Genomic DNA, 25,688 nt, shown 5'->3' on the forward strand with positions numbered 1-25,688 from the left:
ATTTCTTCTTCCACTCCTCGGCCGTCAGCTCCAGGTTGACAGACACTGTGTTCTTAATGGTCTTGGCTCTGAGCAGATGGAAAAGAAAGATTTGAACCTGTTCAAAATGTGGACACACCACTGTTCATTCACCGAGAAAGACTAGATTAGACACCATATCAGAACAAAACTTCAGTTTTAAATGAAGTTGCTTTAATTTTCTAGATTTCTTTTTGGTTTTGTTCTGTGTCATAGAGAGTTTCACTGTCTTGACTTTTAATTCCTATATAATTTTTTTTAGTAAAGGGTCCACTCAGCGGTCAAAATTCATGAATTAAGTTAAAGAGCAGTTGTTGTGTCATTAAAAAAAAGCCAAACGTTTCAGCTTTGCACAACTAACAGATATATGGGCTGCATCAGCGATCTATAAATACTGTCGAGGTAAACAAGGCTGCACAGTGTGAAATTGAGAACCATCTGGCCTTTTGTTTTTAGCTCTTGTCTGGCTGATTTATTTCTACGGCAGTTAAAATAACCTCTTAACCTGTGCCTTAGGATTTCTCCATTAAAAATTTAAATATCTGAAGACACGTAAATGTTCTTTTACTGTAGCAGAGTGGGCTACATCTTTTGTACCACATCCCTCTGAACACTAGGCCACACGCTGACCCTTTGAGCCAGTTGCTAGTTACAGTATCAGCTTCTTATCATTATTTTGATGGTCCCTCTGAAATATATTTATTAGAATATAACATTTTAAGAAATAACAGTAAAATGTGTAGACTAGCGGTTTTCAGTCTCAGAGTGTAGAAAGAGAATGTAGGAAGCTCCGCCTACTTTTCTGAGCTGCTAGCTCCAAACACAGTTACCAAAAGACTCATAAATGGCAGTGAACAGGGTGTGGCTACTAGAATAGAGGATAAGAGAGCAGATAGGCGTATATTTTAAAGTGGCACATTTTTCTAGACAATTTAAACATGAAAATGTATGAATTGCAAGAATAATGTCCTGCAGATGATTAAAAAGAGAAAAGAGAAGTAAAAGATTAATAAGAAGTGGAGAGACCTCTGTCCAAACATGAGTGTAGACTTGGTCTCCGCTTCGTTGTAGACAGACGGCGAGCAGCAGATGATGATGGTGGTTCTGCAGTTTCCTCCCAGAGAGTCCTGCAGGATCCGGGTCATCTTACTGTCCCTGTACGGCACGTGGGTTTTCTGAAAAATGAAATTCAACCAAGTCAGATGACTCTAGCATACTGAGCCCATGTCCCCTCCAGTAACAAATAAGAAAGAACTGTTTTTGACTGAACTGTTCCTTCCGCCAGAGCCGAGATAACGTTCCCCAGAGCCGACAAAGATTTGTTGATGTTCTTCGCCTCGTCCAGCACGGCTCCCTCAGCCCCGGTCTTACTGACCTGTTCCAACAGCACATGCAGATCTTCAACATAATTGTATTTCATGGAAAGCAACCACATTAAAATCACATCTTTATAATATGACCTTCTCGCTTCCGGCCAGGTCGACCAGGTACAGCTTTCCAGACAGTTTTTTTTCTGTTTCAATGTTCTCCTGCTTGATGTTGATAAGGAAGATGCTGTGGCTGCGGGAGCTGTGCTCATTCATGTCTGGAGAGAGAAACAGTAGGCAAATACAATTCCAATATATAAAGACAATACAATACAAACTACACTCCCACAAATGAATGTCAAATTCCTTTAAATCTACGTTTTGGCCATCCATGGATGTACTTCATTTAGTACTTGGGTCTCATTCTCAATATTTGGTAAAACAAAAACAGGAATGTCATCCAAGGACTTTGTACCGTATTTTCCAGACTATAAGTGGCACTTCTTTTTTTGTTTTTTTTTTTGCCTGGGTTTGTGACTTCTACATAAAAAAATTTTCACGTTTGTTATTTTCACACTGACATCCGCTAGAGGGCACTCCAGGCTTGTGTACCAGTATCTGCTACTCCTGTATTACTGAAAATTTACATCTTTGTTATTTTCACACTGACAGCCACTAGAGGGCACTCTAGCTAGCTGATGTGACATATATATGTTTTTTTTTTACTTGTTCATTATGCATTTTTTGGCTGGTGCGACTTATACTGTGGAGCGACTTATAGGCCAGGTATTTCTAAACTCATACAGAAAATTACATTTATATTTGCACAAAGCTGAAGCTAAAATATTAATACCTTTCAGCATCTTTGAATAGGAGTAAGGAGAACCTTTTGTACGTAACTTCATGTAGCTTTATGTGCACGACTTTAAAACTCTAAGGCTGTATTGTTTTAAGAAACAACTGTTATAGACAAAGCAAAGGAAGATTTGAACCAATTTAGGAATGGTCTTTGGTCTAACACTGACTGGATTTTCAGACTCAGTATTAGAGCAACATCTGCCAAATCTCAGATTATAATGCACATCTTATCCATGGCTTCTCAGAGATTATTTTTAAGAGCCCCAGACAGGCAACACGTACTAGTTACAGCCACATGACGATTGGCTTTGCCCTCATCGATGACGTCCATCACCTCCTCTGGACTGGACACAAACCTTTCAGTACAACCCTGCAAAAGGAGGAAGAGGAAAATACTGGAAATAGAAGAAACAAGGGCAAAGGCCAAGACTCTGGATAACTCACTGGTTGTACTCACCTTGACGTACGGAACTCTGTTCTTATCTTCATGGACAGAAAGGTTTGTTTTTGACACTTGAGTGAGAAAAAACAAACAGAAACAAGTCAAATGAGATTTAATATACTTTGAATTTTTTTTAAATATCCAGAAAATGTATCATGTTTAATGTTGGCACATGTACCATCCAACAGGTCTCTGATCTTGTCCAAGTAGATTTCAAAATAAGAGACCTGTCAGAAATTATGAAGAAAAAAAAATACAATTAGTAAAAAAAAAAACATATGAAAACTCAAAGGTTATTTATGTTTGTTTCAACTATGGTATAATTTAAGGAATTTTGATAAACAGTAATATCAAATACAAAGGTTAGCATGTGTGAATTTCTTTCATTTAAATTTTATTTCTCTCGTTTTCTTAGACGGACATCAGAAATATATATATATGTATATATATATATATGTGTGTATATATATATATATATATATATGTGTGTGTATATATATATATATATATATATATATATGTTTTTTACCTTGATGTGAAACTCAAGGTTCTCGTCCATGGAGTAGATGTGGTCAAAGATGTCGTGGGAAATGCGAGGGATGATGCCCATCAGCTGGGGGTCATGCAGTTTGCCCTGGAGGATGTTAAAATATTTATACACAACATTTTAACTACATTTAACCTAGCCAGATCCAACGTGGGATTAAACACTGTTACACAAAATGTGCTGTGTTCTAATCCTCTGAGGAGAAAGTGTGTCATCACATGCTGTCACTGCAAATAACTGCACAACAGATTGGAATAAATTTAATCATCAGGAATCAGAAACCTGCAACAACTGACTGTTGGGGGGTCTTTCAGAGGATGAACTCTGTTGATGAACTCACCTCCATAGTGTGTGTTTTCCCAGATGATGTCTGTCCGTAGGCAAAAATAGTCCCATTATAGCCAGCGAGCACATCTGATATCCAGCAAAATAGAGAAAAACATAATAAAATAATATCCTGGGAAATTCAGTAAATATCCATGATAATTAAAATAAAACATGTACTGCTTTTAATATTTAAAAAGTACTGCAAAATATTGCAATGACCATGCAATACTTATTACTTAGGAGAAGCTACAACTATAATTAATTAATGACAATCTGGTTTGAGGTTTCTCATAAAAAGAAAAAAGTAAAAAAGGGTATATATATATATATACATATATATATGTATATATACACATATATAACCATATATACATATATACATATATACATATATATATAAAGAATTAATTACAACCAATAGGTCTTCAAATTACTGGGCTGCATTTGGTGACTCCCTTGTTTATAATTCACTGACCAATGTTTTTTTTTTGCGGACTGTACCTTTAACTATCTGTTTGGCACACTGGTCGTACACCTGCTCTTGCGAGGTGTTTGGAGGCAGCACACGGTCAAAGACGTAAGGTTTTCCCTGTAACATACCAAGAAACAACACAGAGCAGTCAAAAAAGTGTGACAACACAGAGATGAATTTAAAACAAACATGGTGGACATGTCTCTAATCGGCTGCAGGAACTTTACGTCTGACCATCCATCACTGCTGCCCTTTGTCAAAGCCATGACTTCTGTTCTCAGAGGGGCTAAAAGCCTGGTTGCTATAAAATGCAGCTTTCAGCGCTTGAAGGCAACATCAGCAGCAGCTCCATCACAGTCTTTGACACAAACCACTGACACAGTTCTGAGAGCTCCTGGATAAATGCCTTTCTGCAGCAGTACTGGTACATACATAACATGGGGTTCTTACTAATGTTCCACTAAGTCATGAATAACAAATATTTGCTTGTGCAAAGATAAATTTATATATATACATATATACACATAAATATATGTGTATAATTTGATATGTATGTATATATATCTACATATGCTATATATAAATATATAAAACAACACTGCCGTGTATACACACCTGAACTAACAACCCTAAGGAAGGACCTAATTCTGTTCGGATTTAAGAAATTTCCTCCCCATACCAAGCATTGGTGGTTCAGTGGTAGAATTCTCGCCTGCCACGCGGGAGGCCCGGGTTCGATTCCCGGCCAATGCAAACTCCTTTTCCCCCTCAAATATCCCCAGTGTGGGATCAATACAGTTTAATCTAGCCTACATCCACATACGGCATGGTTTTGCGGTCAGACTTGCCGTTATCACCACGGTGTCCTCCTCCTTGAATTTGGGGATGTACTTGTCTCCTCTGGTGATCTCGGCCTCGTTCAGGGGCCTGAAGCGACACATCACCTTCACCCCGCACTCTGCTGCGTCCACCATGATGCCGCTGCTGCAGCCGCCGCCGCTGCTGCTGCTGTTCACACCAACACCCCGATCCAAAAGCCTGCAGGTGAGGCTCAGTCTCTGTGTGGTGCCACAAACACCAGTGAGGCCTTGCTGTTTATCCTCGCGTCCCTCTGGAGCAGTGAACGGTTCAGATCTGAACAAAACCAGAACCAAAAACTGTCATTCGGCTGCGAACTGCTTCAAATAAATAAATTCCTCACCGTGGGAAAGTTTTTAACTCTGCGACGCGTCCTTTATCCGAACCGAACGTGTTCCTTCATGACCAAACTGGATCAGCCGCAGCGCTGCGGCCTGAACGGAGCCAGAACCAGTGTATCTGCAGTGACGATGACGATGACGACGGCGATGGTTTGTGTTTGTTTGCGTTAGAGGCTGCGGCTGCTTCTGCTCAATCTGCGTCCCTGAGCCCGGAGAGGATGCGCAGTGACAGACGCAGCATCCGCCTCCTGACTCCCGCAATAAAAACGCGCGTTCACAAGGAGTGGCGCGCCCCCGCATCAGCACCAGCATCGCTATGCCATGAACGCGCAAATATAAAATTTGTCCTTTAGTAGTTATGATCTCACTCACTAAGAGCTGTTTTCGCTACCGACGTCCAGGGCCGTGAAAAGATGGTTTGGGGGGTGAGTCAGGCCCGGCGGCTGTTTTTTTGTGTTCTTGAAATTTTGAGTTACTAAAGTGAAAACTGTCAACAAACCATTTTTTTTTAAATCTGAAAATCATCACATTTGGGTCACAGTAAGTTTATGGCGCAGTGTTCATCGGCAGCAGCTGTGTCTTCTGACGTATGTCCGCCTTTTCATTTTACAGCGTGAGTGGGTAGAATAAGTTTAGCATAGCTCAGCCTTTCAAAATTATATAATATCATGTTGGAATTTAAGTCACCCCTCAAACTTGTAAGGACTGGATATTTTGTCGTTACTTAGTAAAGTATTACAACTGGATAATTCTGTGTTCTTAAAAAGTCCGTATAATGCAGGATACTGTCCCAAATGCACTGTTTCTTCTGTCCCTGAAAGTTCAAACAATTACATGGTTTAAAGTATTACATTATTCAGATCCTCCGTATTTCCCTCAGTTTTCATACACTTACGTTCAGATTAGTCCCCCTCCCCAACCAGGAGCAACGGGAAACCGCGATTACTATGTTTCTTCCCTGTTTTAATAATCTGTCGTATCATGCAATCAACAAATCGTTGTCCTGCCACAGCGTTTGGTAGTGTCATTTTTAGTTTGATCACTAGAGGGTAGCATTTCACAGAATAATTGTTCTGCACTTTTGTTTCATTTTGGATAAACTGTGGACAAATGCGTGTTAAAAACAGTCATGGTACAGCAAATGGTTCAAGAAGTGGTTTAAGAGTGAACATGTTTTTTTTTAATATCTTAAACATCTGTGCAACATTGTTCCAAATGTTACATCACTGCATGACCTGTAATGTTTCACAATATTTACAAAAAATGCTGCTTACATCAAACCATTTTCTTTAAAATAAAAATGTCCAAACAATCTCAAAATAATGGACTCTGAAAAAAAAAAAAACAACTATCCCTACCCCACACTGATGAAAACAAAGACCAGTCAAGTGCACATCATACTTCACACAAGTCTATTTTTGTAAAGTATATATTAGTGACAAAATATATACTTATTCAATACAAGTTGGAAACGAGAACAAAATACTGACGAGTAACTTGTTGAAGAGTGGATTTTCAAAATGAAGTTCACTAGCAGGAAAACTACAGAAATCACACACGCACACAGTTATAGCAATGAGGGAAAAACTGACGCAATGAGTTTTCAAACGATTGAAAAATCTGAATGCTCTGAAACTTCTTGACCATAAATAACTTGACATCTTTTAGAACAGTGACACATGGTTTACGGAAAAGGAGAGTGGGTTCCTGCTTGTCATTTCACTGAACAAAATGGACAAGTTGGGGATGTAAGGGCAGAATGAACTTTACCAAAGATTCTGACAAACGTGCAGTCTGGAAACAAAGACATTTCAAATTTGAAACATAGAATTCTGATTAGTTCTATGTTCATCATATATGAATTATATGGACTTAAAGACTTAAAAAAACATGCCGTTATTTGCACCATAAAATGACCAAAATTTCTTATCTAATGTCTAATCTTCCAGTGTGCACGCCACACAAAGAAAATTCAGTTACATGTTGAAATCGCATTTACCAGAATAATACAGTACAGTTTTTTTTTTAAAGTGACAACACATGAACACATCTGTTCACTCAGCCAATATTAGGATCTTTTTGCAGTTTTGTGCAGCTATAAGAATTTTAAATGGAAATATTTATGGTAAAACTTGATAACCTGCACATGTATAAACAGCTAGAAATATATTTTGTCATGGTTTAGTGTTTGACTTATTGAGGAAAGGAGGAATTTCTTGGTTGAGATAAAATAAAATTGTAAACAAATGTGGTTTTTTTTTCTGAATTTGGAAGACGGGCAAAATAAAAGTTGTCAACTTTTTTCAAAGTGTGCACAGGACGTTATTATATAAAACACTGATGAAACAGTAGTTTCAACATGATTGATCGTATATATTGCACTTGAAAAATCAATCATAGTGACTCGAGACTGTTGGAAAAACATCACTATGGATCAGGTTCTCATCAGCTGACTATGCAAGTTCTCCCCCAAACACCTAACTTTTGTAGTGTTTTAACTGCATTGAAACATTTTACAAATATGTACTTTTCTTTAACCCAGGACACAACCGGTGAGAGAATAATGTGTTTTAAGGGTAAAATCTTAAATATAAGAGGAAATGACCTGTGTGACCAACACGTGAACATCTCACTTGCTGCCAAAACAAACACACACATATAAGGCTTGAGTTCTCAACTCTTGGTAGTATTATTGCCATCTAGCATATTTGTAAAGCTTAAAATAAATATGGAATACTGTACATAAATAATTTACAAACAACAACCAAAAAACAACAATAGGAAACATACACAAAAGGCCCCTAAAAGTAAAAAAAAAAAGTCATCTCTTTTTGAAATGTGAGTTAGTGTCTTTTTTTGAAAATCTAAAAACTTTGAGGTTGGTTATTCTACCTAAAGCTATACAGTTTGTGTCAGAAATGAATACAGTCATGGAAATAAAAACAAAACCACTCATTATAAATGAGACTGAGAACTTAACCACAACAGTGAAACGCAGCATTAATTCTGCCTGTGATTCTTGGTTTTAGAAAAGAGGAATAATAAGAAAAAAAAAATCCACCCAGAGACAACAGTGGAGATCTTGATAGAATTCAATGACATGAGTTTTACTTTGACATGAGTTAGTCTGACTTTACTCCCAGCTGTGTTTGTTTTTGAAGTTGTACTGCAAAAACCCAATTATGTTCATAGGATGATGGATGATAAAGCGTCTGTGGGGACTACTTGAATCAATATAAATTTGGCACAAAGTGGTAGTTGAGTTGTGTTATGATTTCAAAGTTCATCAACTAGACCTAACTTTCTAGTCAGTTTCTAAAAAGACCGTTCCTAAAAATCTTTAAGTTAGTTTTTAAAAGCCTAGGTTAATGAAATGTGAACATTAATCACACCAGGCAACCATTAAAGCAAATTGTAAACTTTAGTTCTTGGCTCAACTGGGAGGATTAATGAGGCATCACTATTTTAAGCTAGGCAGAGTTAGTGCTAAATATTTATTGTTTATGTGCTAAAATAGTAATGTGTGAGACTCTAATGGGGCCTTGTTTGTTGTGCAATTTCTCTACATATGGCATCAACAGCATTATGTCACTAATCATACTAATTACAAATAATTATGACGCCAGTTATCAAGCTGCACGAGTGTTGTTAGAACAAATGAACTTCATGAGTCCTGACATTAGTTTCTTACCGGATTTGATAATTGGGGTGTCTGTTGAAGATGAATTTACATCCAAATTCACATCCTCTGAATCCTCCGATACAAGTGCAGCTTAAGTGTCCATGCTGGAGCAGTAGACCTGGTTCAAAGCTGTGGAGATAAGTCATCAACTTTGTATCTTTGCAATTGCTTACAAAGATGCAGTTACCACAACATTTACAGCAAACTGTATGACAATACATTGAATGGTTTCTAAGGGTGGATCCCCCCATCATAACAAATACCCACCATTCAGGGGAGAGAGAGAGAGGGAAAAAAAAAAAACAGTTCTACATGAGTTAAGTTTTTTTCCTGCTGTTACGGTGACAATTTGACCAACACCTGGTCATTCACCACCATGTGTCGAGGGAGAGGGGGACAATGAACACTCACTGCTGGTAAAGTTCATTCTGTGGTATATCTTATCCATGAAAACAAACACAAGCAGAGTTAAGTGACTACCATGATGGAGGACTCAAGAACCTTTGCCTGTTTCAACTGCTGTTCCCTTATATGAAAAAAAATAAAATAAAATGAAAAATAAAACGTCTTAAGGTTTATCATATAAAAGCTTTAGGCTGTATTCTTATTTATCCTATGCGTGCGGTCGTATGCAACCGCATTTTTGAATAGAAACCAAGACATTGGTTTACCCACTTCTGCTTTGTTTTTGTACAATAAAAGATAAAGTGTGCATTAGGTACGCTTGTACATGACATTTTACAATATTTACATACACTTCTTAATAGCATGAAATTTCAGGATCATCTATGTACATATTCAAAATGTATCAGAAATATTTGGACTGTCTATTTTTCTTAAATATGTAAGGTAATGCTTGTAGTTTTTTTGTTTATTTTACTATGTTATACTAGAAAAAAATAGGTAATTCAGTGAGCAGTAGACAAATTGCAACTGTTTTTGATTTTTTTTGTTTTTCTGGATTTGTTTTGTCTTTCTGCACGTAAAACTGTTGACGGTGATTGGAATTTTCCAGCACCTCATGTGGTCTGTCAGTCATGGAACAACGATGTACCACTGAAAAGTCCATGTGTAGCACCTGTAGAAGAGCTCAGATCGCAATCAAGGCTGAAGGACAAAGTCTCTGAAGGCTTCAAGGGCGTTTTTCTGGCCGACACATTCAATGTTATCTGGATATTTTCCTCCTCTTAGGCTTCGGGAGCTTCACCTGACGATCCCTGGATGGGATCTGACGGCAGACAAAGAGAACATCTAAGCAAAGGATGGATACAACTACTACTAAAACATCGAACTGGCTTTGGGCTTTCAATTAAAATGTACTTGACAATTTACAAAGCCATTAAGAATAATGTTCCCACTGAACTTTTTTTTCCTGTTTGGGTTAGAGGTAGCTTAACCACTGTGTTGCTTTTACTCAAGGTCAGTTTACCAATTGAGGAAACAAATTATGGAAGCTTTATAGGTAAAGCTTCCTTATATTTTTGCCAATTTAGCTAAGGGGTCTTCACTATCATCACATATTTAAAAGGAGACAGGTATTAGTCCACATGCATTAAACCACCAAAAGAAAAAATCTCTTTGGAAGTTTGTGGAAGGGTTTAACTACTCACTGCGCCTGACATCTTGTCCAGCTCACTCATGGCCTCGTGGATAGCAGCTTCCAAGTGATTATTCAGTTTCCCTGGCCTGTTGGTATAAATATTCAAATAAATAAACTTTAAAGCAGTTGCAACAACTAACAATTAACAATAAGGTGATGTATGTATGTGTTATGTTTTCGTGCAGTGTCCCACAACACTCACTTCAGGCCTCTTTTGGCTGCTCTGTCAAGTGCCTCAAAGTCGTGAGTTAGTGTCTTAAGTTTCTCTGGCTCCACCTGGATGATAACCACAGGAGACATTTATTTAAAACTCTTAATCACTGACTGTCAACCTCAACATGATTATGGTACTTGTTGTTACCATGTCAATGTAATTTATCAATTGGTCATGTCTACAAATCTAGCTGACTACAAACAGAAAAAAAAAAGGATACAAGGTTTATATTTAACAAGGGTGATGACAAACAAACTTGCAGATGCTGTCTCACCTTTGCCTGCTCCCGCAGCTGTATACCAGCGTTGTGCACTTGTTCGTCCCCAGCCAGCTTGGCAGGCCAAGGTGGGAAGCCCTTTATCTGACCCCATACTAACTCCCCCATATTGAAGGTCCTGGAACGGTAATGGAGAAGTTCTGAAGAAGGAGAGTCCGGTTGCCGCAAGTCCTCTTCACTGCTCAAGCTTTTTGTGTCTGAGGGGCTGGGGGCCATACCATTGAAGTGGCCATTGTAGTGGCTATAGTCTTTGGCTGTGGCCAAGGGTCCCTCCAGGCTGGTGGAGGAGCTGGGCGACTGGTCATCACCAGTTAGTTCCTGCCGTGTTGGCCCTAAGACTTCTCCATAACCTCGAGTGTTAAAGTGGGGTGTGCCGCCATTCATGTGAGCACAGCGCTCCACTGTCTGCTCAAGACGCTCCTTGTAGTTAGCAGGAGCCCGGCTGCAGTTGTTAAAACGATATCCATCTTCAAGAAAGACCTTATCATGAGCTGTGTGAAGACCATGATCGTTGGTCCCATCTGATGGGCAGAGTGGGGCAGGAGCCAAGCTGACAGGTCGATCCCTGCAGGGACTACTTCTAACTTGTGTAGAACACTCTAGAAACTCCTCACCTCCCCAAGCGATGTTGTTGCTGTGGGAATCATAGCCTACCCTATGCTGTGTCTCACCATCCCACTGGCCTCTGGGTGTCCTACGGCCAGGAGAACGAAAATAGTCGTTGGACTCTGGGCCATCTGGGGTGCTCTTGCCTGTATCCATGTTCTTCTGTCCCCGACATGGCCTCACTTGTCTCTGCTTGGTATGCTGGGACAGCGACTCTCCCTCTTGGTGGCCATGCAGAACTGTGCTAACAGCTTGAGGAAGGGTGATAGGCTCCCCTATTGAGGCGGTAAAGGCACTCATGGCACTAAGGGCAGGAACTGGACTTGCCTGTGTTGTCCCACTAACTGTTGTTGTTATGGTCACATGCATGCCTTTGCTGGCTGCATCTACCACAGCTCTGTAAATGGCATCCACCGACTCTGGGCCTGCACCAGGGCCCCTTTCTGATCCAGGCGTACCTGTTTGAAGACCCACCTCCTGGAGTTGCTGCCCCTCGCAAAATTGTGGGTTTGGCAACATTCCTTGCTGTGAACACAACAGTAAGGTTGTAAGATGAAATAACATTTATATGAAAGTCAAAATAATGCTACAGGCACTCATCAACCCACCTGGTAATTCTGGTAGATACAAGCAATGGAGCCAGTGTTAGCCATGTTGTTGTTGTCTGTGTAGGGTGGGTTGTCAGAACAGTGCTGTTGGCCTTGGTAGGGTGGATGAGACACCACCCCCTGCTGCAGCTGCATGCCTGGATGAACCTGCTGCTGGTACATGGGACCTCCCCCAGTGCTGACATGAGGTTGAAGCCCTCCCACACCACAGCCAAGGGATGATGGGTTCCCTGCAAATTCAATAGGAAATGGTTGTAGTATTAGTACTATTTATATGTAAGAAATGAAAAAGGCATATTAGACATTTCACAAGAATTGTTTGACTTAAATCTGTCACATTACATTGGATGTAATGTGACATCCCATGTAATGTAAATCTTTTTACCACAACTCATATGCAATTTATCTTTAAACTGCCTTCTTCTGCCTGGGCTTGTTAAACATACACAGATTTTTCTTTAATCTGGTGCAGTTGTATTTTCTCCCCATTCCTGATATTCAATTATATATTGGCTATTGAACAACTGTCATAATTTTATATACATTTCTTGTACTGACTTAAAAATAAACAGCAGAGCAAACCATGATGTAAACGTTGTCTGTTTTTTAACAAGAGCTAGATAGACAGCACAGACCTGTATAATAGCTCTATTACTGAAATATATGAATACTAAACAAAAATCAGTGAATGACACAGCAATGTTGCAGTAACAAAAATGAAACAAATACAAAATCTCAGGCTGTGTTGTGTGTGCCTGTGTGTGAATAAGCAGTCAGTGGAGCAGCTGGTGTGATAGTGCCTAGCTGAAGGGCAGCTGTGTGTGTTTTCCATTTTTTTTCCTTCTCTTGTCTTTTTACCCTCTCTCCTCTGCGTTGAGAGCCGCGACTCGACCAACCCCTCCCCCTATCTACCACCCCACATCCTCCACCACTACTATGATATAGTGACGGCTGTTGCCAAGGGATGTTGCCGTGGAAACCATGTGATGATTGGTGGCTCTGTCCACTGCCAGGAAGCTTGTTGGGGAGCCGAGTGGGTTTAGGGTGTGATTTTAGTCTGCTGGGGGATGGGGGGCAGTCGGCTGGGTGGCTGGGTGTCTGGGGGCAGGAGGGGGAAGGAGAGGGTACAATGAACTTCGGAGTATTTGTTGATGGCCATAGTGGAGGGGGTGTTCAAAGACTGCTAGCTGTCCAGACGCAGATGGTTAAAGGCTAATGCTAAGAAGCCATTGACTAGGTCACATTCAAAGCTTTCAGTGTTCCTAAGATCCCCAAGCTTACAGTCTCTTAGCAGAATAATGGCAACCATTCGAAAGCAAAATACCCTTTTATACACAGAGCTTTTAAGTGCTTAAAAGGTTTTGGATCTTAAACAGCAAAAACTGAGCTCAGAACTCAGTCATTCCTCTTTGCTTCTCCCATTAAGCATAAAAAGATGATATTTTACTTAATTAATACCAACCAAAGGCACTGTAGAGAAAAAGTCTTGCAATTTTGTCATTCAATTGAATATTGCATGTCCTAGGACAACATAATGAGATGTTGTTGTCTGTTAAGTTTTTACTAGTGAATTAAACTAGATCCAAGTAAGCTGGGACTCACCAAAACCTGAATGGAACAAGTTCTGAGAAAACCTCAGAAATTTCAACAAGGGAAGGTCTGTCATCTCCTATTATCTTATTCTCAAAAAATAATATATATAAAAAAATCACATGCATGTATGGTAGTGTTACATTGTTCTATACGTAATTGCTTATGGTGCATGTATTTATATTATATCCCAAACAATGGTACTTAACATAATTCTGTAGATGAAACAAAAAGATTAAGAGCTAAACTATTGAAATAAAAGTAAACAAAAAATTATATAATTCAATTCTAATTTTTTTTAGCTACACAATGCTAATGTTATACATTTTGTAAAGCAAGATGCTTATATAAGAAGTACTAAAAAAAGGTAGCCTTATCTCCCTTGTCATTTTCATGCTTTTCCCCCAGCGGGAAAGCACAATGACAAATAAACCTCAAATCATACAACTCAATCAACTTGCTACAAGAGTAAGAATTAAATATAAAACAACAATTACTAAATATTTCTAGCCCACAGTTAATAACATTAACCCCAGGATAGCTAACTTACAACTTCTTTAAACAGAACAGAAACAGAAGGCAAAATAATAAAGTACATGGTTGTAGTGAAGAAATGGTGTGTATCAGACTCTGGTAAACCCTGAAAGATTAACTACTGAAGAAAGTACCTGTTAAATAAAACTAATGAGAATCAGAAAAAAGAATAACAAAGACATTCACAAAGACACAAATAAATAAAGAGGAGGAAAAGCTGTTGTACAGATGTTGACACATGATCACACATTCATTCAAAGACAGTATTAAACACTCATTAAAGGCTCATCTCTAGTCTTTATTCAGGGGGCCATTGTTACTATAGCGACCGACTAGCCAGGACAAGCTTTAAAGAACTCCAATCTGGGCTGTTTCCACTAAAGTGTGATGAGGATATCATTTCCATCTTTACAACACTGACTTAGGCAGCCATACAGATAGCACAAAATACATGTTGGCTGGCAATTCAGTTTTGAAGATCAAGGGATAGCTAAATAACTCAAAAATAATTTGGTGGCCTCTTTTCCCAACCATTGCAAAGGCTTTAGTGGTTCCAATGTGTAGTGGTTATCATGCCTGCCTTGCAAGCAAAGAGTCCTGGGTTTGATTCCCAGAAGAACCACATATCCTGCCTCCCATTTGGCTGCCTGTGAGCTGCAATCAAGTACTTAATGGCACCTCCTAAGGCAGCCTGTATCGGTTGCAAAGACTCACACTGCAAATTTTCCCATTGTAGGACAAATATAAGGGACTCATTTTTTTCAGGGCCAGTCACCTAAATCATGCAGTATGAGCTCATATCGGTAAAAAGATAAAGCTATGCATTTAGTTTTGAAAACTAGCTATACCTCTGAGTAGACAGTCAATTACGATTGTGATGTTCTGTTGGGCTGTGCAATTCAAAAGATTTAAAAACCTTCCCACCAACAACCTTGTCTTCAACAAAAAATGTTACATGTAAAATAAATGGTTTAGAGATTTTTTCCACTTGCATTTCTTATGTCTACAAAACAGTATAATTTAAGCTGTCATTTTGGTCAGGAACTAAAATGCAGAAGCCATAAATGTAGACATTCGAAAGACCAGATATACTGGGATGACAATGTCTTACCTGTGTCAGACATGGTCTGTGGACAGCCTCCATCATCACTTCCCTGTGGCATCGTCATGTTAGGCCGCACCATATTGTGATGAAGATGTTGTTGTGAGAGGTGAGGGCCAGGATGTGAAAGAGGAGGAGGGTTAGTGTTGAGGTGTCCCAGTGGCAGGCCATCAGGACCAACTGGTCCACCACTTGGCCCCATTGGTCCACAGTTACTCATGGAAGAGGCCTGCATTTGAGCCATTGTGTCAGGGAACGGTCCTTGACGTGAGACCAGATGGGCTCCAGAGTTGTCCATGTTCTGACAGTGTTGCATGGCATCACCTGGGCCCTGAAGCCTACGAGGGGTATGGAAGTTTTGCTGAGAGGCACCCGGGATAATTCCCGTGCTGTCGTTGTAGTGTAATTGGGCAGCTCCTTGAAGACTTTGTCCAGGGCCAGGGGCGAGACCTGGACGATGGTTGTTTCCAGAAAAGTTGTGAGAGCTCATTGACTGAAGAAGCTGAGCCATTGAGGTGTTTGGGGGAAGATTTCCAAGTCTACCCACCTTTCTTAACTGCTCAGTGGCACTGGGTCCTGGCATATGCGACCCACCCATGCCTGTTTTATTTATCATATTGTAAACCATGTTACTACTGTCATGGTTAACAGCAGCACCACCTGATGAATGCTTCCTTTTGCGCATGGGGTCCCTTTGCTGGGCCATGAGCTTGTCTCTTAGAGCTGCCCGACCACTCTGGCCTTCAGGAGTGTTAAGCAGCATGTTGGAGTTTGGAGGAAGCATGGGATTTAAAGTGCCGTGTCCCTCCATGCCACGAGGAGCACTCATAGAGCCTGAATGCCCGCCACTCCCTGTATTACCTCCACTGTTGACACCCACTCCTCCCATACTAACCCCACATCCAGTCATCCCAGCAGAGCTGTTGCCAGAAGTGCTGTATTTATTTTGATTTGCTAGCTGTGCTTTGGCTGCAGCTGACAAGAGACTGCTGGCTGGGAAGGAAGCAGCATTTTGTTGGTTGAGAATCTGGTTAAGGGGCATTCCCAGGAGTCCAGGATGGCCCTTCTGGGAAGCACTAGGTGTTGCCAATGAAGACGATGAGGAAGATGATGGGGTGGGTGAATACATAGGGTTACCATGCTGCTGGGTGCCAATGGAGTTTCCCATGCCAGGCAACAACTGGGCATCTTTGTACTGATGAAGGGTGTCCGTTTTATTAGTGGATGGGCTGGAGGGCATGGCTGGTCTGGGAGATCCCATAGCTGACCTGGGGGAACGAGGAGGGACCTTCATGGTCCCACATGGAGCCTGGTGCCCAGAAGGCATTGCAAAATTACCATGATCAGAGGATGTAGAGGAAGATCGGGAGCGATGAGGGGAAGCCTCCATTCTTGCTAAGGCAGGCCCAGACATGTGAACGGGGGAGGTGACAGGGGAGGGTGACATAGAGGAAGCAGGGCCTCCTGGTTGAGTCCTTTGAACATGGCCACCATGCCCAACAGGTCCAGGCTTGACTGTAGGTAAAGGTAAGTTGCTTGGCAAGGGTACAATGGCTGGAGGGGGTATGTTTACATTCATCATTTGTACCTGAGAGTGGATGTTAGGCTGGAAGTTGGATGTGTTATGGGGGTTGGTGGGAGGCTGGCTGACAAGTTTGCTTGGTATAGGGTCCAAGATGCCTAGTGGGTCTTTTTCAGAGGTCAACTGCCTTTTCTGAAGGGCACAGGGTGGTTGTATGGATGGAGGTGGTGGCACAGGATGGACAGGAGGCTGTGTTTTATGGTGAAATGTTGCACGGACCATATCCATACCAGGGGGAAAGTTTCCCCTTGGTATGTTCATGTTCATGACAGGGCTTTTGGCAGTGGCCGTTGGGGAAAGGGGCGTGCTAGTCCTTCCTGTCATGGCACAAGATGCTTGGCCTGCAGGAGAGCCATGGAGCATCAGACTTGGTGGGGAAAGAGGTGTCCTAGTATTTCCAAGAACAGACACAGAGCCGGGACTGCTGACTCCTGGAAAACCACAAGGATTAGTCCTTGAAAAGCTCTCAGGGCTGCCCAAAGTGTCTGCACTTGGAGACTGTGAGCCATCTCCATACAGCTTGGAGCCAGAGCGATGTGGGCTCAACATGCCTCCATAGCCAGCACGGTAAGGGGATTTTGGGCCTGGATCTCCACTGCCCAGCCTCTGAGTTCTTGGATACCCAGAATAGAGGTCGGTCTGGCCTGCACCCATCTCCTGGGGAGAAAACATCCTCTGTTGCTGTTGTCCAGCTGCCATCATCATCTTAAATGGACTCTTGCAGTCAGGTCTGACAGTGTTAGGAGGGCCGTCATGGATTTTATTCCTTATTGCTCTTTGAGTTGTGGAATGCGCAGTAACCACAGATGATGTACCTTCGGACCAAACAAAGACATTATATTTATTGTACAAACATTATCACATTGGTTATAATATATAATACCAGTCAATTACAATATAAATCAGTCACTAACTGATGTGTTACTATTTATAGTGGCTTATTTCAGGGTTTATTTATGCCTTATATTGTTAAAACTATGCTTGAGTGTTGTATTTGCACCTCCAACTGGACTTGTCAGTGACAGAGGTGGGTGTGTCTCCATGCTCTTGTGCAAAGTGGCCACAGCCAGAAGTTTCCTTTTGTGAATGCAAAGTTTGGTGACATCTTCATCTGCCTTCACATCTTCAGCTGTCCTCTGCTTGACAGCAGCCCCTGGGTCGAAGTTGAACACCTGGGTAAAAAGATAAATATAATGTAGTCAGCATATACAGCACAGTGACCCACAACAGAGTACAGCACTAAAGGTGGTTGTGGGACCTTTTCCATGTATTAATAATTTTGAGTAAAGACATAAAATTCACAGGCTGCACAATGTTTAGATAAGGCAAACTCTACTGATCATAATTATCCAACTGGAACAACACTGATTTTCTCCACAATATTTTACTTAAGTGACACTGTATTATTCTCACCCCTACAAAAATGTAAAATATATAATTTGTCTTATCACAAGAATTTGTCATGTTTGGCAGATACAATGTTAAAACTATTGCTTTCCACTTGCATCCTACATTGTAGATTATACCTGCATAGATGCCTTCACAAACCTAGGACCATTGATAAATAAAACCCTTCAAACCACGCATAAATTATCTTACTGCAGTTATCGAATCAACCAACATTAAAATTACCTTGTGGAGGATGAGTGGACACTCCAGGCCACATTTGCAGGTTCCATCTGTGAGCAGGTAGGTCTTTACCTGCTCCAAGCTGGACAGCACAGATCCACTGGGACTGTAAATTGGACATAACATTAACCTATGAGTACAAATTTCTTTTCATTCCCAAGTGTGTAAATTTACTAAAACAGTGATCATTTTACAACAGCTAAGAAAATATATTTTCTGAGCATCTGTAGTTCCAGGGCCCTGGAGAGAGTCATCATTTAAATACAACAAAAATAAGCATTACATCACAACATATTCAGCAGATGCTTTTATCCAAGGTGACCTAAAATTTAACTCAGTCAATCAACAATCAAGCTACAGTAAACATACAAAATACAAAAACACAAATAATAAATAATAGTTTATAAAGTACAGGTATAGTGATAGTAGGTAAGAACAGTATGTCATAAGAATGTCATAAGTAAGTCATAAGGATAGTTGGTCAATAAGCAAATCCTAGTGCGCAGTGACAGCATCAGGCCAGGGTCACAGACGTAGAAAGGATTCTTTCCAACATCCAAAAATAAACCTTGCAGCGTTTAGTGCTATAGTTCATTGTGGTCTGCAAATACACATGCTGGTGGTGTTCATGTACCAAAGACCACAGCAATGCCCTGTCCACATGACACACCAAAGAGTAAAACAACAAACACATTAAGCTGAAGTAATGTACCTGGAAACTGTTACATTCAAGTACATTTTAACTGTGGCTTTACCAAAGCACTGAGGAGAATATTGAAAACTCAGTTTAATGTGAAAAAAAATCATTAAAACACAAAAACATTCTGTGGAGCCAATCAATAAAGACACATCTAGAAAAAAACAAGTCAACAACCTGCAGGTAGATAAAACAACTTAAGTCTTTTTGTTGTTTACATTGCAACATATCCAATCCAATTAGGAAAGCTCTTTTAAAAACTGTTTTTAAAATCTCATATTGGGATAAACTGTCTACATTTAGTATATTATGGAAAGGGGCAAAAGTACACTAATTATTTTCATGGACAAAGTTAAAGAGTGCTTTTTCTTACCTTATGTAAACCACCACTCCTCCATGCTCCACCTTGCGCTGCCAACCAATGGGGACCTGTACAGGGGCGACCTGCCTCTCATCTCCTGCCTCACAGTCCTTTCCGCCATTCATTGCTCCACTGGTTTTACACTCGACACCTCAGAGGTATATATATCAGACATCCACCAGCGTTTTTACCACGTACATCATGTTCGTCTGCAAAAGTGGTGGTGGGAGGGCTGAGGAGTTGGGTAAGGCTCTACGGCTATGCTTGACACACTTGGGCTCTCCTCTCAGATGGAGCTGAAAGGGTGGTGATGAGCAGGTGGTCGGGTAGGGTGAGGCAAGCCCACTGCTGACCCTACCCTTTGAGCTGCTTCATCACTACAGTGCTGATATTGATATGCATTTCCATTACTGCATCCCAGCATTCAGAGCTAATGGGCTGAAATGATGTGTATCTCTTTATTAAACTATTATTTTAACCATTTGTCCCTTTACTCACTACAATGATATGCTTCAGTGTACCAGGTAGGATATGTTCATCATTGTGACTGCCAAGGGCCATTTGGTAGTGATATTCCCATGGTACCTGCAAGGGCAGAAAAGTAAAGAAAATTGACTTTTTTATAAGACCAAAAACTGTCTGAATTTTTTTGACTAAATACACATATATTAGGATTATTGTAAAATTATTGATATTTTGTTGTTGCAATAAAAGATGAGCCTAGATAAATAAGGCTGAATTCAGTTAGTGAGCTACAAAGCTCAATGTAAAGCCTCCTCTCAGTTGTCAGCCCTGCCAATGCTGCTGACTCATAAGTGCTCCGTAAGCAGAGGATGCTGAACCCAGTGATTCTACCAGTGTTTTTACTCTTGCCACGGCACACAGCCGCGAAACATAAAAGCAGTAGTTAAATGTTTCTTTATTTTCTAGCATCATTTGCAGCTGCAAAAGACAAAGAATTCAAGTTTAAAGTGGTGTGTGGTACTCCTTTATTAGAACAAGACACGGAAACCACCATCTTGTGTTAAACTCATGTCCCACAATGCCACACTTTTATGTTATCATTGCATTTCCTAACCAGTCCCCATCATTTTCTATTCTATCTGTTATTTTCTATCTTAAGATTGCTTTTTGCAAATAGTAGACTTGAATGTGGTACAGTAAGAAAAATATTCCTCAAACATAAACCATAACAATTTGATTTTGTTCAATGTACACAAAGTAAAGTCATCTTTAGTGCAAACAATTAATCATAAAATACATTCAAACTCCACCCACAAGTTCTCTCTTCAGTTCAACCAAAAGAAATTGGTGCTTTAGGTTTAGCCAGCTGCAGGCTGTTCACATAGCATAACATGGCTTGCAACTGCTCCAGTAACGCTACATCTGAAAAAAGCATCATCTTGCTGTTAGCCTCTTACTACAATGCAAATCCATGCACTGAACCGAGAACAATCTGACATCATACATAGCAAATTCATAATTGAGTAAAATATGGATAACTTTTAACTAATTTGTCATATCAATGTTCCAATGCAATGCAACTATACAAAGTGACTGTGAAGCAGCAGTAATAGCACATAAGCTAATAAAAAAAGGCAGAGCTGGGATGTTCTTTTCAACAAGTGCTTGAAAAGTGGAAGAAATTGGTCTATAACATGACAAAGAGAACGTAGCCTTGGTGCTAGTCTTTTTTGTGATTGTGAATCAAAGCTCCAAAAAATATTTCACTTTGGACTACATTACATTGTGCTACTTCTCAGAAATTTCCTTTTGTGTCGTACAACAGGAATCATGAATTTCTACATAGCTGTAAGATATGAATGTAAATGTTTGTTTCTTAATACATTTGTTCTATATGCATTATTTGACACCACAGTGAAGTTAAAACACATTAGTTACAGCACAAAAGTAATACTAGTTAAAAAGAGTCTGAGCTGTTTTGCAGATAAGTAATTCTTATATTAGAGCTATGCAATTATCGTGTTTAATATAATAAGGGCAATGAAATAAATAATAAATTGTTACAGGTACTGGTTAAAGGAAAGAGATGGTTATGAGAAGAGACTCACAAAGAAAACAAATACCCAAAAAAGTTTTTAATTAGTTGGTTTAGGTTTTAAATGGAAGGTTGTTAGAGGTTACAGCTCCCCTAACAGTGTAGGTCTGAGATATATTAAACAGCTAGCTAGAAATTGTCTGTATGATATTCTTGCTGGACAGCACTAGAAGAGCTGACACTATAAACCCAAATTGCCAAAAGAGAACTTAACCATTAAGTCATTTTGGGTTTTTTTTTTTTAATGGACTTAAACTCCTGTGTGTGGGTGAGCAAAAACTGAGAGCGATAGAGATTTATTATATAAATATATAATAAATTTTAAATTGTCAAAATAATTAATTGTCAAATGTCAACAAGAGAGATCAACAGGATCTCACAGAACATATCAGACAACGAGGGTGCCTGCCCCTCATCTGGCACACTACACGGTAAGATTCTCTGTCTCCAAGTGGGTTCTCTGCGTCCATCACGGCCTGGATCATTTCTCTTGCACGCTGCTTTAAACCCGCATCCAAGTAATGATCTATATAACGTATTACGTATTTTAGTTTTAGTATTTTGTATGACGTATAAAAATATAGTGAATAACCTAAAAACTCAGTATATCACCTGGCCCTGAGCCACTCCTCCACCACATGACCCACCTGTTCTAGTTCAGTGAATGTGAAGGTAGAATAAAAATGAAAGCTTTAATGAAAGGGCTGTAGATAAAGTGGTAAATTTAAGGTTAAGACAACTGAATAAACTACTGTGAAAGGGGATGAGATCAAATGTCATGCAATTCGTGTTTATTATCAGATTCAATTTTTTTTTCTTCACAACGTTTACAACGTGACACCAAGCTTGATTAATGAACAAGGTGTTCTTGTACCATCCGCCAAAAAGAAAAAGGCAATTTGCATGCAAAGCTGCACTGCAGATTATTCTCCTGGTAAGTGCCAATGAGGCACACGTGTACTTTGGCTCGGTGTGGCAAACAGCAAGTTTGAAAACAATAAACATTTTGTATAGTACTTATACAACAGAAATATATATTTTTTCTTTATAACTTTTCTTATCACATTTTGACATTTATTAATGACAATGGATGACTGCACAAACATACATGGACATTTTTTAGATTTTTGGCAATTTAAAAAGCTTATGTTTTTCTTTGGAATATTGGTATTTTCTCAGGCAAAGACTGTGACTAAAACCACCAAACTATTGAAACCAAAAGGGGAAAATAATGTTTTCTTCTTCACCTGGCCTTGAAATGACTACTTAAAGAATAGAAAAGCAACAAATCTTATTCCATATGCACTATGTGCTCGAGCTTGACCAGTAGCAATATTTTCTTCTTGTGACTTCTTATATGGGTATTTCATAGAAAAATACCCAAACTACTACTGTAACAATGCACTACTGTTAAAATATGTCAGGGTCAGTTGACAGCACAGGCAGACATTCAAATAGGACTATAGGTAGAAACGGTTCTGCAGACCATGACACAATCTGTGCTACAACAAAACAGCAGGTAATCCTCGTCAACTCCAACTTAATTATTAAGAAATCTGTCACTGTCGAAGCAGTGATGACAATGAATAAGCATCTACATTCTTTTTGTTCATAAACTAACATCATATAGCTCACCCTCATCAGCCTGCAAAGGGTTTTAGTTAGATCCTATTGATTCGGCCAATTTCGGCAGACTGACCTGCGATCAGAATTGGGCGTTTTTTTAAAATAAGCAGCCGCTGAACAGCATACGTATTATCAGTTTTGCAGCCAAATATTTTCCTCATGCATTCTATGTCAGACAACCAGAGAGAAAACTCATACAGACAGGAAGTTGTTTAAAAGTACAAACTTATCCAACACAAACACTTTTATCCCACTAAATATGCCCAGGTGAACTGAGTTGGTATTTCTTCCCCTATTCTTCTGCAACCAGAATTGTTTCATGTTGTGCTAACATTTGTTCAGTATGCCAGTGTATTTTGTAGATTAGAGGAGATTCAGCTGTAAGTTGATATAACATAAATGCAAAAAGAAAACAAGGTCTTGTTATCTCTTATTATAATCTGCTCTTATTACTTAAAAGAGGTTTGACTAATTTGACTAATTTTGTACCTATTGCACATTTTTCCAAGACCAGGGAAAAAAGGATCATGTATTTTTTTACAAAAACAATAATTATGTTAACAATTATTTGCCTTGTGCTCTTTCTGTATGGGTTTAGTAAGTGTGATAGTTTTAAAGCACCCAAACATGAACAAAACTATTTAAAGACAATTGGACCGAACTTATGACAACAAAAACATTTAATAGCAAGGTAATAGACTTTATGAAAAACATGAAATAAGCACAAGTTTCAAAATGTATCTGTGTATTTTTAGCCTGTCACGTTTCCTCCAGAAGTACAAATTACATTAAAAAGGATAAACTATGAGCAGTAGGCATAGTGACTAACTAAGCAAATATACCGTAATGGTTATTGGGAATCACCCCACAACTATAATACGATTTGTTTTTTAAAGGAAACTCTTGCATGATGCATCTCTAAAACACTGTATACATGGATGAAAACGTAGGATAATATATAATTAGCCAAGTGTCCATTACCCTGTCTATCACCTAGCTGTATTAATGTTTAGAAAAACAAGCATGTTGAATGGGAAAGGGTTTGTTTGTGCATGTGGTTTTAGCTTTATCGCCTGCGGGGCCTTTTCGTCGTGAACTCACTGTGACAACAAGCGAAATCAGTCCAGTGTGACTGGAGCTTTTCCCTGCACTTTCCTGCACAGCTGTCTTTAGCTCCCGTTAGTTAGCTACTTAGCATGTTAGCTTGTTGTAACAAAAATGAATCAAAGGGCGAGCTAAGCTACACCTAGGGAATTGTAACATCGTATTAGTGAAGCACAACCCCTACGGGACCCGTTGTTTAGGTTAATGTGTCAATTTCTCGAATTAAAAAAACAGTAAAGGCCTGTGTTGGGCTTTGGAGCCAAGGGGGCAGAGAAGGCCATGGCCAGGCCGAGTTAGCACGGTTTAGCTTAGCATGCTAACTTACAGCCGTGTAAACCCGTTGCGTTCGAAAAGAGACCGAGAGGGAGAGAAGAGAGGGACAGAGAGAGACAGAGAGCGAGAGAGAGGGGGAGAGAGAGACGCTTTTCAGGCACCAACGTTCCTGTCTGCGTTTAATCCACGACAAATTTCAATTTTCTTACCTGGTGGTCCCAACGAATGCATATCGGTGCTGCAATCATAAAATAATGGAGCAACAGCCTGTTTCTGAGCTTAAGAAAAATAGGAATAAGAGCCTACCCATTAGTTCTCTCTTGCCTCTGCTGCTTCTCCTACACAGTGATATTAGAAATGATGGAGAGCCGCAGTGCGCATGCGCCCAGCTGGAGCAGGAGTAGCCTGCAGATAGCAGAGGTGATGCACGTTTTAATCCACAGAATTTAGGCGTATAAACCATCACAAATTGAAAATTATAATTAACGACCTGACTCATAATTATAAGGAAAACAAATTGAAATTAGAACATAAATATAAATATCTATCTATCTCGAGAACTGTACTGTAATTAGGCTGAGAAAATAGTCAACATTACTACAAAAGTAAAAAATATGACAATAAAATCGAAATTATGAGATAAAATAAAATTACACCATAAACTGTCGACATTATGAGATAAATAGTCGGTCAAAAATAACGAGGAAGGCTAAAAGTACAAACTGAAGCATTAAATATTGGTTTAAAATGATAAATATCATATAAAATGTATAGATAAAAGTATTAAGAAAAAATATGAGAAAAAAGTAATAGATATAAAAAGGTATAATGTAAGAGTCAAACTATTTAATTACACGAATGATAAGAAAACCCATTATATATATTGATAATAAAGTAAAACTATGATAATAAAGTAAAACTATTCAAACTATTTAAAAAACTGGACCAAAACGATATTATACTTGGTTATTGTA

The 25,688-nt window shown here is 39.5% G+C and overlaps 2 protein-coding genes and 1 non-coding gene across 4 annotated transcripts in view; 1 reads left to right on the plus strand and 2 right to left on the minus strand.

The window, feature by feature from the left end:
• The window catches only part of LOC103389621 (kinesin heavy chain), a 12,026-nt gene extending 6,585 nt beyond the window's left edge, over positions 1–5,441 (minus strand). Inside the window, 11 exon segments of the mRNA XM_008325113.3 lie at positions 1–68; positions 1,045–1,193; positions 1,289–1,393; positions 1,479–1,603; positions 2,466–2,553; positions 2,641–2,696; positions 2,804–2,852; positions 3,155–3,259; positions 3,513–3,586; positions 4,001–4,088; positions 4,820–5,441. The exon segment at positions 1–68 is cut by the window's left edge and continues 1 nt beyond it. Coding sequence (XP_008323335.1) covers positions 1–68; positions 1,045–1,193; positions 1,289–1,393; positions 1,479–1,603; positions 2,466–2,553; positions 2,641–2,696; positions 2,804–2,852; positions 3,155–3,259; positions 3,513–3,586; positions 4,001–4,088; positions 4,820–4,945 — 1,033 coding nt within the window. The 5' untranslated portion in view covers positions 4,946–5,441.
• On the plus strand, positions 4,654–4,724 carry trnag-gcc (transfer RNA glycine (anticodon GCC)). The gene has a single exon. It is a non-coding gene; the product is annotated as a tRNA-Gly (tRNA).
• An 886-nt stretch (positions 5,442–6,327) lies between the features above and the next one.
• mbd5 (methyl-CpG binding domain protein 5) lies at positions 6,328–25,100 on the minus strand. Of its 2 annotated transcripts, none has more exons than XM_008325116.3 (10): positions 25,021–25,100; positions 19,665–20,237; positions 18,598–18,700; positions 17,966–18,137; positions 15,393–17,780; positions 12,158–12,387; positions 10,941–12,074; positions 10,655–10,728; positions 10,463–10,538; positions 6,328–10,080 (listed from the first exon to the last, which is right to left on the minus strand). In XM_008325116.3, exons 2-10 carry the CDS (start codon positions 19,775–19,777, stop codon positions 10,018–10,020), a joined length of 4,353 nt encoding a protein of 1,450 aa, XP_008323338.1. In that variant the 5' UTR covers positions 19,778–20,237; positions 25,021–25,100; the 3' UTR covers positions 6,328–10,017. The 2 variants fall into 2 exon arrangements, with proteins under 2 accessions (XP_008323338.1, XP_008323336.1); XM_008325114.3 differs by having other exon boundaries at positions 24,924–25,077.
• Positions 25,101–25,688: the final 588 nt, after the last annotated feature.

The sequence above is a fragment of the Cynoglossus semilaevis genome, chromosome 14 (assembly GCF_000523025.1).
Source record: "Cynoglossus semilaevis isolate Cse_v1.0 chromosome 14, Cse_v1.0, whole genome shotgun sequence".
Lineage (NCBI taxonomy): Eukaryota > Metazoa > Chordata > Actinopteri > Pleuronectiformes > Cynoglossidae > Cynoglossus > Cynoglossus semilaevis.

Excerpts from the sequence above, each read along its gene's own strand:
- mbd5 (XM_008325116.3), bottom strand. The coding sequence starts at position 19,777 with ATGAATGGCGGAAAGGACTGTGAGGCAGGAGATGAGAGGCAGGTCGCC. Across the intron at positions 18,138-18,597 it reads GTCCACTCATCCTCCACAAG|GTGTTCAACTTCGACCCAGG; the intron begins GTAATTTTAATG and ends CTTTTTACCCAG. Across the intron at positions 17,781-17,965 it reads ACTGACAAGTCCAGTTGGAG|GTACATCATCTGTGGTTACT; the intron begins GTGCAAATACAA and ends TTTGGTCCGAAG.